The sequence below is a fragment of the Schistocerca americana genome, chromosome 4 (genome assembly GCF_021461395.2).
Source record: "Schistocerca americana isolate TAMUIC-IGC-003095 chromosome 4, iqSchAmer2.1, whole genome shotgun sequence".
In the NCBI taxonomy this organism is placed as follows: Eukaryota; Metazoa; Arthropoda; class Insecta; order Orthoptera; family Acrididae; genus Schistocerca; species Schistocerca americana.
Genome location: NC_060122.1, coordinates 252,514,734 through 252,529,116, shown reverse-complemented (window position 1 = coordinate 252,529,116; position 14,383 = coordinate 252,514,734). Strand labels below are relative to the sequence as shown.

The window sequence follows — 14,383 nt, the reverse complement described above, 5'->3', positions numbered from 1 at the left end:
GGGTCCCCTCCATGACTCCCAGTTCAGCGAAACCCTCAATGGCATATGTTGCGGCAGTCAGCAAACATCACGGACAATTGGAAAACGAAACTGAAATATAGTTTAACGTATGGGGAAAAATGCTTCTTTACCTTGGAGATCATTATATAACCATATCATTGAAACTTCCTGGCAGATTAAAACTGTGTGCGGGACCGAGGCTCGAACTCGGGATTTTTCCAGTTTTAATCTGCCAGGAAATTTCATATCAGCGCACAATCCGCTTCAGAATGAAAATCTCATTCTGGAAACGTATCATTGTCTTAATGTAACACAGTACTCAAATTTCTGTTCTAATATTGTACCTGATGTCGGCTGGATGCCGAACGAGTAATTAGAATAAATGTATGCATGTTGTACAAAAAGGCTGCATGTAAATCGATTGTCTAACCGGGAACTGTTGGAATGAAATAAAAAGCGTCCCATAAGACACATCGAAAGTGTAGTTAAGTGTAGTTGTTATCCTATGGTTCGCGTGAGCACCAAACTTTCCAGAGCCTAGTTTTACATCCAAGGCCCAAACATGTGTCCAGCTGAACATTCTCATTAAGTTTCAGACGCTAGTCTTGGATATGGGTGTTTTATGCAGTCCATTAAGGCGGAAGCATAGATTACAATCCTTCGGAACTTCAAAAATTATTGGCGGAAATGAGAACCAAATGACTAGTCAGGTTGGTGTGTAGAGTCTATGAGACTAGAGATACACCGTACGACTTTCGGAAAAATATCATCCACACTATTCCCAAGATAGCAAGAGCCGACAAGTGCGAGAATTATCGCATATTCTTCTATACGACTCAGGCATAAATGTTAAAAAGAAAATTGTTGGTATCTTTAAGTCGCGATCAATTTGGCGTTAAACATGGTAACGGCACGAGAGATTTAGTCTGATGCGGAAGTTGATAATGTGGGCAAGAGTGACGAAATATTAAGGCGGTTTCATAGTATTTGTCAAACTAGAAAAAGTGTTAGACAATGAAAAATGCGAAATTTTAATGGAGTAAACCATACGGAAAGGCGGGTGAACCACAATATGTACAAAGTACGAGAACGAAGAAGGAACAGTGGGGGTGGAGGACAAAGTATGAAGATAGGGATGCAGTGTTTCTTCCCCGATGTTTAACCTGTACATTGAAGAAGCAGTGAGAGAACTAAAATATCTTCCCGATTGGCATTAAAGCCGGGGTGAAAGAATAACAACTACTTGATTTGTTGAAATTGCCGGACTCATAGAATGCGAGGAGGAATGAACATTCTGATAAGTACAGAATATGTATTGAGAGTGAACCGAGGAAAAGCGAAAGTAATGAGGAGTACCAGAGATGAATTAATGATCGTGATCAGATTTGGGGGCCATGATTTAGACAAAGTGAAGAAACTCTGCTAACCTGGAAGGAAAATAACGTACGTCGGACGAAGCACGAACATAAAAGGCAGACCAAAAGAATTTTCCTAATATCAAACAATGGCCTTAATTTAAAAGGTTAAATTTAAAGATTAAAATTCCTTGATTTATTAGCATATCTTATCGATATCGTAGTAAAGTTTTAGCTAGAGCGCTCTTGTAATCAATTTTTGTTTGCAATTTAACTTTAATTCCTCAGTAATGGCTCATTCTACATTTTTCAAATTTCTGCTTCTAGGTTTGTCCTTTGAGCCATAGTCCATTTTTACACAACACTGAGGCACAAACTGCTATTGGAAGGAGCTTTTTTACGTATTGCAGGTAAACGTGTGGCTGCAGTTTCAAATGTTTGAAAGTCATGTTTCAATTGGGTCGCGTACCCCTAGGTACCTTCGTATCTAAATAAACTGTACAATTCTCAGTCTGTCACTTCTCAGTTAGCTATTATAGAACGCTGGTTTTGACTATAAAGCCACTATCGTATCTATGAGAGGAAAATAATAATATTGGTGTTTCAGAATTTTCGAAACGTGAGCATGAAGCTGTTAGCTAAGCACAGGAAAGTAGCAAGCCAAGCGAAATCAAAACGGGGCTCTGGTCCCGGAGCACCGTTAGGTGACGGACTGCCTCTCTATACCGTTGCCTCTTCTACTGCTGCCGCATGCTGATGAGCTTACCGCACGGTGATAGAACAGCACCTGTCGAGGTAGCGCAGTGGTTAGCACACTGGACTCGCTTTGGGAGGACGACTGTTCAAACCTGAGTCCGGCCATCCAGCTTAGGTTTCCCGTGATGTCCCTGAATCGCTTCATGAAAATGACGAGACGGTTCCTTTGGCACGGCACGGCCGACTTCCTTCCCTAATCCGAGCTTGTGCTCTGTCTCTAATGATCACGTTGTCGACGCGACGTTAAACACTAATCTCCTCCTCCCCCTCCTCATGAGATAACAGCCGACGTCACATTTGATAGCAACCTTATCATTGCTATATTACTTTTGCATGCATTTTATTTCTTGTCGTCTGTACCTCCAGGCATATTTTGCGTTTCACTATTCGACGTCCGCAGCTCGTGGTCTCGCGGTAGCGTCCTCGCTTCCCGAGCCCGGGGTCCCAGGTTCGATTCCCGGTGGGTCAGGGATTTTTCCTGCCTCGAGATGACTGGGTGTTGTTGTGTCGTCGTAATCATTATCATTCATCCCCATTACAGTCGGAGGAAGGCAATGGCAAACCACCTCCACTAGGACCTCGCTTAGTAAGGCGGCGCGGGTCTCCCGCGTCGCTCCCCTACGCTCTGTAAAGAAGTATGGGACTCATCATCATCATCATCATCATTACATTCGACACGGTCCTTTGAGTTACACTACGGTTTCTTACACAATTTGACTAAACTTGCTATCACATGTAATTGCCACTTGTATTGTATGTAATAGGACGTATCATGAATCATCAACAAATAGTCATTGTGGTAATGGAGCGACATGCCAGGGGCAAAGGGAAATTGCCATAGATTCGCCAAAAAATTTTACTTGGCAATGAACCTTACTTTTGACAAAACTGTCATACATTTAATTACTCTATTTAAACATTTTATTATTAGAGAAATGTCACCGCTCTTCTCGCCTGAGTTACTAAAGCTATGAATTATAGCTTTCATTTGTTATAGTCATCATTGTTTTTCTGCAATGGTAGCAGGTCCTTTATGTTTCCATTTAATGACGTCCACCGCTTGCTGCTGTATAGTATATTATCTAGGATCTGAAATATCTTCCTCCCTCAGTTGTTCTCTCCCTCGTGCCCTTCTACGACTATTCTTACAAGCCCCACATCATTTTTTTAATTCATGTTCGAAACAGTTTCTTCCTTATTTTTAACACTTTCTGTAATTTCTTCTGCTTTCTTCTCAGTTAATTATTGGGTTTATTGGTAATCAGTTAAGTTAACGGCTACCTTCCTGTCACTGCATTTATGAGGCAGTTAGCTAAATTTTTTAATGTTTTTGTGTAAGAGGCTACAAATTAATGGAAACGAAGAATTCTGACATCTTGGAAGCAGTATTACACCTCTCGTTCGAAGCAAGGATGATACAAGACCAGCAGAGGCAAAAAAGGAATTCCTGGCCAATTACTACTATCTACATTCGCCTTAATTTGAACAAGAAGTTTCTGAGAATGGGAATTTAGGGCATAGCATTGTATGGACGTGATTGGTCATTGTAAAAACGGGAGATGAAGAACTTCGAAGCATTTGGGATGTTATTCTGTAGAAGGTTCATGAAAATTAGGTAAATCATAAGAAATGAAGTTCTGCACATAACCGGTGAGGAGAGAAATAGGTAGAAGGACCGGAGTAAGTCATTGGGAAATAACTTTCATAGTACTAGAAGGCCTTGTATGGGAGAAAATCTGTATGGGAAAAAGAGACATTAGAATATACCCGACAAGTACTTGAGGGGTTAAGTGCACGTGCAATTCTCAGATGAAGACGTTAGAGCAGGAGAGTAATTCCCAACGGGCTGCATTAAAGCTGTTAAGAGTGCTAAACTTCACACTCCCAGACATTCCGAAAGAAGTTACAAATTAACGTTCATGTTTGGCGAACTGTGAAACACCTGAAGTTTATTTTGATCTCAAAAATCCGGTGATAGCAGTTGAGACAAACAACTGTTATCAATTGTAGCTGTTTTATTTATTATTTGTTGTTGCGCATGTAAACTGGTTTTGTATTAACTTTGGTGCCTGTCTCTGTTCTAGTGTGAGCCTGAATAATCGAATGGTGGTGGTGGTGGTTGGTGTTTAACGTCCCGTCGACAACGAGGTCATTAGAGACGGAGCGCAAGCTCGGGTTAGGGAAGGATTGGGAAGGAAATCGGCCGTGCCCTTTCAAAGGAACCATCCCGGCATTTGCCTGAAACGATATAGGGAAATAACGTAAAACCTAAATCAGGATGGCTGGAGACGGGATTGAACCGTCGTCCTCCCGAATGCGTGTCCAGTGTGCTAACAACTGCGCCACTTCGCTCGGTAACAATCGAATGCTGTACTTACGTAAACACTGTCTAATGAAAAGAGTCACTGTATCTATTTGAAACTGTGGAACTATATTGCAATCAGCTTTTACCAAAAATAAATAGTAAACATAATGTATGTGCGGCGCAGCGAACAGGGCTACTATTCGTGGTTTCACAGTGCTTTTCTAGTAATTCCAACACACAGAAAGTAACACAGTAAAAATTCTACATAATATTACAAACAGAATTTCCCAAGCATAACTGTCCAAAATGCTTATGTAAGAACTTCTCTGCAAATTTACGTATCAAAACTAACTAAATAAAATCCCGACGTCTAAATAATACATACGCGAGGACGTAATGCTGCACTGTAAGAACAAGTGTGTCTAAGAAAGAAATCAAGTCAGAGCTGAACTTCACCTACTGACAAATTACACTACTGGCCATTAAAATTGCTACACCAAGAAGAAGTGTTGGGTATTCATTGGACAAGTATATTATACCAGATCTGACATGTGATTACATTTTCACCCAATTTGGGTGCATAGATCCTGAGAAATCAGTACCCAGAACAACCACCTCTAGTCGTAATAACGGCCTTCATACGCCTGGGCATTGAGTCAAACAGAGCTTGGATGGCGCGTACAGGTACAACTGTCCTTGCAGCGTCAAAACACGATACCACAGTTCATCAAGAGTAGTGACTGGCGTATTGTGACGCGCCAGTTGCTCGGCCACCATTGACCAGACGTTTTCTGTTGGTGAGAGATCTGGAGAATGTGCTGGCCAGGGCAACAGCCGAACATTTTCTGTATCCAGAAAGGCCCGTACAAGACCTGAAACATGGGGTCGTGCATTATCCTGCTGAAATGTAGGGATTCGCAGGGATCGAATGAAGGGTAAGGCCACGGGATGTAAAACATCTGAATAGTAACGTCCACTGTTCAAAGTGCCGTCAGTGCGAACAAGAGGTGACCGAGACGTCTTACCAATGGCACCCCATACCATCACGCCGGGAGATACGCCAGTATGACGATGACGAATACACGCTTCCAATGTGCGTTCACCGCGATGTCGCACAACACGGATGCGACCATCATGATGCTGTAAACAGAACCTGGATTCATCCGAAAAAATGACGTTTAGCCATTCGTGCACTCAGGTTCGTCGTTGAGTACACCATCGCAAGCGCTCCTGTCTGTGATGCAGCGTCAAGGGTAACCGCAGCCATGGTCTCCGAGCTGATCGTCCATGCTGCTGCAAACGTCGTCGAACTGTTGCAGATGGTTTTTGCCTTGCAAACGTCCCCATCTGTTGACTGAGAGATCGAGACGTGGCTTCACGATCCGTTACAGCAGTTCGGATAAGATGCCTGTCATCTCGACTGCTAGTCATGTGAGGCCGTTGGGATCCAGCACTCCGTTCCGTATTACCCTCCTAAACCCACCGATTCCATATTCTGCTATCAGTCATTGTATCTCGACCAACGCGAGCAGCAATGTCGCGATACGATAAACCGCAATCGCGATAGGCTACAATCCGACCTTTATGAAAGTCGTAAACGTGATGGTATGCATTTCTCCTCCTTACACGAGGCATCACAACAACGTTACACCAGACAACGGTTGGAAACTTTCCTCACGTCAGTAAGTTGTAGGTGTCGCCACCGGCGCCAACCTTGTGTGAATGCTCTGAAAAGCTAATCATTTGCATATCACAGCATCTTCTTCCTGTCGGTTAAATTTCGCGTCTATAGCACGTGATCTTCGTGGTGTAGCAATTTTAATGGCCAGTAGTGTATTACACGTTTCGCATAACCTAAGATTCTCCCAAGACTGGGAATTCTACGGTTAAGTTGAAAAGTCTGTGTGTGGCCTACTGTGTGAACGGTGCTGTCAGTGCTGATTTTGGTGATGCTGTTGCGCAGCAAGACGTTCTCGACGTCGCCGCTCACTGCCGACGGCCTGCGCGTGACGTGCACGTTGGACGTGGCGGCGGACCCCCAGTGCTTCGACCCGCTGCTCTGCTACAAGCTCATCCTCATGTGGACCGAGGTCCTGCTCGCCGAGGACTACTCGCTCGGCGACATCATCATTCTCGATCTCAAGGACTTCACCGCCTCACACGTGCTCAAGACCAGCGTGAGCCTCGTTCGCAGCGTCGAAATTATATTCAAGGTACGTTACTCTCGGGGGCGTTCAAAGAGTTTCTGTTTGACGGCCTCGCTGCAGTATATATGCAACGTGGCACGACTCCGATGCGGTTGCATAAGCGCTGAAGTTAGGCAACGGATTATTGTGGCATTCCCGCTTTTCCGACGTGACTGCGGTATCTAACCTCGTCAGCTCGGCTAATAAACCAGACTTGCTCTGCATAATTGTAAGATGCACTTTATACCATGTACATTCATTGCATCAGTTATTTTCTATCTCTGCATGTTCCCAGCAGGTTGCGCCATATGCTTAAAAAGGTGTTCATCTTACTGTCTTCAAAAATTAAAGATAATTTCTGTTCGTTTTTAGTAGCTTTGGACTAGCCCGCCAGACTAGCTGCGCAGTCTAAAGCGCTGCTTCCCGGGCGGGAAGGCGAGCTGAAGCCCGGCGGATTAGTGTTGAGGTACGGTGTGCCGGTCAGTTTTTGGATGGTTTTTAAAGCGGTTTTCGATCTGCCTCGGCGTATGCTGGCTCGTTCCCCTTATTGCACCTCAGTTGTACTGTATCGGCAATAGCTTCGCAAACAGCATTTCCTCGTACGCGTACAGCATAATTACTCTACCACGTAAACATTTGGTGTTACGAAACTTCCTGGCAGTTAAAACTGTGTGTCGGACCGAGACTCGAACTCGGGACCTTTGCCTTTCGCGGGCAAGTGCTCTGCCATCTGAGCTACCCAAGCACGACTCACGCTCCGTCCTCACAGCTTTACTTCTGCCAGTACCTCGTCTCCTACCTTCCAAACTTTACAGAAGCTCTCTTGCGAACCTTGCAGAACTAGCACTCCTGAAACGTCCCCTAGGCTGTAGCTAAACCATGTCTCCGCAATATCCTTTTTTTCAGGAGTGCTAGTTGTGCAAGTTTCGCAGGAGAACTTCTGGAGAGGTTGGAAGGTAGGAGACGAGTTACTGGCAGAAGCAAAGCTGTGAGGACGTGGCGTGAGCCATGCTTGGGTAGCACAGATGGCAGAGCACTTGCCCGCGAAAGGCAAAGGTCCCGAATTCGAGTCTCGGTCCGGCACACAGTTTTAATATGATAGGAAGTTCCATAACAGCACACACTCCGCTGCAGAGTGAAAATCTCATTCTGGATTTGGTGTTACACTCGTCTGGTATGAGACGTTTCCGGGGGCCGGGGGAGGGGGTTCCGCTGGGGGCCGAACCGCACAATAACCCTGGGTTCGGTGTGGTGGCGGTGGGGTGAGTGGACTGCTGTAGCCTGTTGTGAACCACTGAGGGCTACGGCGGGGACGAAGCCTCTCCGTCGTTTCTATGTCCCGACTTCAATACACAATTTTAGACTAAATGTGTTTATACCCAACTATAATATGCTAGTAGACCTTACACTATGAAGTAAGTGATTGTTTATTTCATCACAGCAATATAGCGACATATTATTTACGATGTAGCACTGGGAATGTGTTGGGCCACTACTTAGATTTTCACATTCCAGTTACGTTGTTTTCGTACCTTTTAGGTGTTTCATATTGAATTTTCCGTTTACTGCACATATTTCAATTATTTTCTATCATAAATAGCATTTACTTCAAACATGTCCTAAAATTTTTACAGATCGCATCATTTTTTTAAAAAAATTTCACTTTGTCGGTCTTATTTTGCCCAAGAACAGTGCACTGAACAACACAAAATCTGCACTCGGGACTGAGGAGGATACGGAAACTTGAACTGTAATAACGGTAGTAACTGCTTCCCATTTTCTGTAACTGGTTCCTATAGCTGTTACTTTTCGGTTAAGACTGTTATAAGAGCAGTTAATATAGATGTTGCCGAGCTATGCGTCCTATTCTACAGGAACCTACAAGCAAGCCAGCATCGCTCAACTCGTTTGACCGAGGTTGCGGACACAAAACAAAAATACCACAGACAAATTAACTACTTGTATGTCATTCACACAAGTAGATACATTGACAGTAAAATTAGAGTGCTGATGTGGTGATAAAGTGTCCCTGGGAATAGGGACAGGTAGTATTACAATGTATCAACAAAGTGAGGAAACAGTCTACTTCCAACAATTTTTTTTCTCTTACACTTCGGTTTTGTAATGTCTGCAGAATAATTATGTAGCAAAAACTATTGCCTTCCGTGTAAATCACCATGTCAACACTTTTGTGCGCGAAAAATTATGTAAAGTCTTGGCACGGATATAGTTACTTAAAGTACATATGTAATTTTAATCTGCTGAGTTACTGCAACACAATTATCAAAGACCTAAATCAAAAGCTAATATGAACCCATGCGACATACTTTACATGTTTATACTTGGGAATTTTGTATTGACAAATCCAAGTTAAAACTTGGCGGTGTGATTGCATAGATTTTAACTGATCTCTACCTGGGATCAACATCTTTGTCCCGTAAACGCTACTCTGGAGCAAGTACAGCGCTGCTGAAGTCCATGAATCGCATGGGGGCGACTCCAGAACCTAACAATTCTGTGACGTCTTCTTGAAAGAGTCACACTGCCATAACACCCTAAAGAAAGGAAAAAGTAATTTTCACTGCTCCACCGTAAAACGTGACAAGACAGAACTGACCGCTGATGGTAGAAAGCACCACTCAATATTAACCTTGAACAGCTGTCTAACATTTTATTATATAGCTCGCCTACTTATTCGTACTTCTCGGAGTCAAACAGTATTTGACGCTCACCCCGTTGATACAGTACCATTCATCACTGCACCTAACAATGCAATACAGGTTCTTGAACCGATGACAATAGTTTACCGTGATCGTCATGGCAGTATAAGCTCAAAGCCTCTTTCCGAACATAAATTGTACTTAAAAATGGTTTAAATGGCTCTGAGCACTATGGGACTCAACTGCTGTGGTCATAAGTCCCCTAGAACTTAGAACTACTTAAACCTAACTAACCTAAAGACATCACACACATCCATGCCCGAGGCAGGATTCGAACCTGCGACCGTAGCGGTCGTGCGGTTCCAGACTGTAGCGCCTTTAACCACTCGGCCACTCCGGCCGGCCATAAATTGTACTCATATATCTGTTATGTATACACTAGGTTGATTTGTGACATAGCTGACTTATTCTAATGTACCACCGGACGTCTGACAGGTACCTACGTTGCAAACTTCCGCAATCTCTTCTCTCGTGTAAAACTTCTTTCTTCTGCTTCCCTTGCGGTATCTTCCTCTTGCGAATTCGCCTTCCTCTGTAAATTATTGCCTATTAGAAACCACAGAATAAATGTATCTGGAATACAAATGTTTATTTCTCAGTTCCCCTGTCCTTGTCTTATATCTTCAACAAACCATATCGGTGAAAGCTCTTTCCTCTTCCCTTTCAGTTGTGTTCAAAGGCTTGTCGGGGTGACTTCGTCCTGTAGCAGCGTACTGTATGAGATAGATCGCAGCCGGATAGGTAATATCAAGAACCGAGGTTTATTATCTTTCACTACCACTCACCCCTCCGCCGCTACAGCGGATAAACTAGACCGTGCCTGATTTTATTACGATAAATTGAGAAAGTATCTCTCTAAACAATTATTTGGCAAGAAAGAATAAATACCTTTTATTACTGTGATCTTCTCTTCCTACACTTAATAACAGAAATTGCGAGCGCGCTCGAGCGTTCGCACACACACACACACACACACACACACACACACACGCTCAAAAAATATAGATACATTACGTAAAGTGAAAATATCGTGATGTTAGCAATTATTTTTCTGATATGGTAGATATATTTTACTGCTACGAAAAAGTATCTCTGGTATGTGTATTAAATATTTTTCTTTCTATCCCGAAATAAATTGAAAATTCTTCTACTTATGAAATGTTACTTCATCAGGCTCAAGCCAAAGTTAGTACAAGCTTCTGTTAGTGTGGTTTTTAGGTATGGATAAATTTTCAACGATCAGAGATAACTGGGCTGTGGTAACTGAAAATCGAACTTCGCAAATAACTTTAAAATGCATGTTGTCCAGAATGTAGAGAGCTAAAAATGAAAGAAAACTAATTTTAAGCTACTTTCGGGAATTGAAGTAAATACAAAAATACCCGTATAAAGCATTGGCCACATTTACCTAGATGTTAAGACGAGGAGGTTCCGTTTCACAGTAAAAACAAATTTATAAATTTCAGCACTGATAGTTATTATTTTACGGTGATTCAATTTTACATGAATAGGCAGCAATTATCTATACATTGAATGGTGTACAGAACGACAAGTGAAGACAAGAGCTAAGCAACAAGATCAAAAGACAGGCGATAAGATAAACATAACATAGCGTCTCTCCTTTATATAGCAGTTCCTGGAATCTTTATGTGTCACCGACAAACCTAAAGTTTCGATACACTACTTGTGATGAATATTCTTTGTTGAGCGTATATCACTGTAATTACTTTTACCACTAATTACAGGCATCACACAGGATGTGAGCAGACACGAGAAAGAAACGGCACATTGGAGCAACGTGGCTGCCGTTTGCTCATTTCCCTGAATTTCCTCATGCCCACCAGAATGAAATTTGCTTCGCCTGATGTTGGTGAATGAGCAATTTGTACTGTATAGTTTACTGTACTGAATGCATTTTCCGAAGTGCTTGTAGGCACTAAAGGATTCAGAATACATGACATTTTGCTTTCATTTCGTCTCGTGCGCTCCAGCGACTTCAGGAACGGATGCTGCTCTGCTGTAAATACGTCGTGCTGATAGTTAAGCAGAATCCTGAAGTAGGAATCTACAAGAAGTGGCTATTACTTGGCAAACAATCAAATGGTGCACGTCTACAATATTTGGTTTCGTAAAGAATATGGTTACATATAGTTTATCACGTCTTCTGCCAGCAGAAGTAGATGAAATAAAAGGCTATTAAGACAACAGAGTACATGGCTAATCTATTGGTAAGAACGTCATCTCAGCCTCGGCGCTTCTGGTGGAGTGCTGCCCCTATAGTGGGTCTCGAAAATGGCTCGACATTCTGCCAACGCAAATCAGTCTCGCTGTGTCTCTGGAACTCTGTGTAGTCGTACTCGATTTCCACACCACCACTGTCTTGTTTGCGTAAGCCGTAGCTACGCTGTATTTGAGTGTAGAAAATCGCGTTAGCTGCAAAAGATCTTCACAGGCAACAGGTTATGTAAGTACTGCGTGGTAGCAACAACATAAATTTGGCACATTTCGTCAGTGTTAGTTTCTGTTTCAGTGCTTGCTTTCGAAGACGTCAAAAATACACTGGTTTTACTGAAGTCGTTTAGGAGAACATTTGAAAGGAGATGTCACTGTGGTGTCATTTTTGATTGCGGTGATATTTGTCCTATTCCTAGGCACAACACATAGGAAGAATTTTCAATATTTCCCAATGAAACTTTCAACCTTCCTGGCAGATTAAAACTGTATGCCAGACTGAGACTCGAACTCGGGACCTTTGCCTCTCTTTTCAGAGTGTGTGTGTTTGGGGAGGGAGTTGGAGGGATGGGGGCAATGGGGGGGGGGGGGGGGTGTGGTTTGAGTTGTAGAGTGTTGAATATGAATGTCATAGTCTCGGTCTGGCACAAAGTTTTAATCTGGCAGGAAGTTTCATATCGGTGCACACACCGCTGCAGAGTGAATGTTCCATTTTGGAGACATCCCCCAGGCTGTGGCAATTGCCAGTATATTTCTAAGAATGCTTAGAATTAAGGTCTGACAAATAGTGTCCTCCGTACTTAGTAAATAAAACCTCCTTTCCCTGCAGCTACTTAATTTATTTTTCCCACACAATTTTCGCCTTTTTCTTTCTCTAAGGCATCTTCAGTGGATCTACAACGATACAGTTGTCTTATTTTTAGATTATCAAGCAGTTAATATTGCGCTTTTTTATGTAAATCAGTAAATACTTACAGTTTGTTGGCGCCTGCATTTCCTCTCATCTAATTGGAGGTCCCACTAACACTGTATTTCTGAAACATAAGCACAATTTTATATTCCGAACTTTTTCTTTCACACTGTTCCCCATGATACTCATTTTTTGTGGTATAATATTATTATTTTGTCACTAGTTATAGCTATTTTTTAGAACAGTTTGCTTTTAACAATGTAAATATTGTGACATAATTATGTGTTTCCTCCTGATTGGTTTGTTTACCTACATGTTGCCAAGCTAACAAAATATATATTGAAAGCCAACGTCTAATCATGACGTATCTCTCTCTCTCTCTCTGTCTCTCTCTCTCTCTCTCTGTCTCTCTCTCTGTCTCTCTCTTTCTGTGTGTGTGTGTGTGTGTGTGTGTGTGTGTGTGTGTGTGTGTGTGTGTGTGGGTGGGTGGGTGGGTGGATGGGTGTGTGTGTGTGTGTGTGTGTGTGAGAGAGAGAGAGAGAGAGAGACAGAGAGAGAGAAAGAGAGGGAGGGAGCTGAAAAATGTGTAGATGCTTTTCTTTTCAGTGTGTGCGACTGCGGGAGGGGGGCAGGGTTTGTGGTTTGAGTTGTAAAGTTTTCAATATGAATGTAATAGCCTTTAGAAAGTGGTGGGAAGCTTTGTAAATCAGCTGACTTGAGTTTTGGTTTAAATGTTTTGTGGAGGGGTTGATGGACAAGTTAGTGAAAAGGTGTTGGGCAGTATTATTATTATTATTATTATTGTTATTGTTACTGTTACTATAATAACAATCCTCTCTTGGAGTGTTTATTACTTTATGCATTACTTTAAACAATGAATTGTTTGGCATGTGTACAGGATCATTCAATCATTCAACAGATTATTCATTTCTAATTTGGTTTTCTGTATGTGGTAATTTTCTTGCAGGTTTAGGAGGTGTTCTTTTATTGTTGATTGTAATTACTTTCATGTCTTTTTCTCTAGTGGTTGGTTTGTGGTCACGTTCCCTTACGTGTTCCGCAAATGTGGAGAGGTTTGTCCCATGCATCCAGGCTCTCATGTGTTCTCTGTATCCGACATCAAATGTTCTACCTGTTTGGCCTGTGTATAGCGCCATAACACGTGTTATACTGCAGTTGATGTATACCTGCTTTCTGGTTTATGTCTCCAGCTTTTTGTTATTTTTGTAGTGTGTTTCTGCACAAAATTCTCTGTTGTGTATGCTATTTTTACTCCGCATCTTTTGGAAATGTTGGTGTATTTATGTGTGAGTTTTTGTTTGTATGTCATTGTGTACCATCTTGCGATTTCTTTCACATTTTTATGGTCATTCTGTGTAGTTGTTACGTTTGTGTTTGGTGCAGTTGTGTTGTTGTTTGTGGTTTGGTGCTGTTGTATTGTTGTTTGTGGTTTGGTGCTTTCTGCTTTTATTTTAGTTCCAAATTGGTTGTTTAGCAACCATTGTTTTGTGCTATCTGCACTATTACGTCAAGTTCGTTTTGTTAGTTTTCTCTGGTGAGTGGCACTGTGTTGAGTATACGGATCATGCATAGAAGTACTGCTTCCTTTTGTGAGTGTGGGTGGTTTGAGGACTGCGGAATGATAATGTCTGTTGTTGTGGGTTTATGGTAAATTTCAAACATATGCTTACTATTTTCTTTTCTGATTGGTATATCCAGAAAGTTCATTTGGTTATTCTGTTCCCTTTCCATTGTGAATTTTATATTTTTATGTATCTTGTTGATGTCAGTATGTCCTTCCAATTTTTGCTTGTGGTTCATCTGTTAACCAAAGGATGTCATCTATATACCATAACCAATGTAATATGTTGCATTCTTTTGCTAGTGTTTTTGTAAAAATGATCTGTTCAATGTGGTTA

At 42.1% G+C, this 14,383-nt stretch overlaps 1 protein-coding gene across 2 annotated transcripts in view; it reads left to right on the top strand.

Annotated features, from left to right (window-relative positions):
• LOC124612758 (alpha-tocopherol transfer protein-like) overlaps nt 1-14,383 on the top strand; it is a 149,506-nt gene that overhangs the window by 64,933 nt on the left and 70,190 nt on the right. For both annotated transcript variants that reach the window (XM_047141151.1, XM_047141152.1), the window contains exon 4: nt 6,380-6,629. In XM_047141151.1, the coding sequence (XP_046997107.1) occupies nt 6,380-6,629 (250 nt within the window). The remainder of the gene's footprint in view (nt 1-6,379; nt 6,630-14,383) is intronic.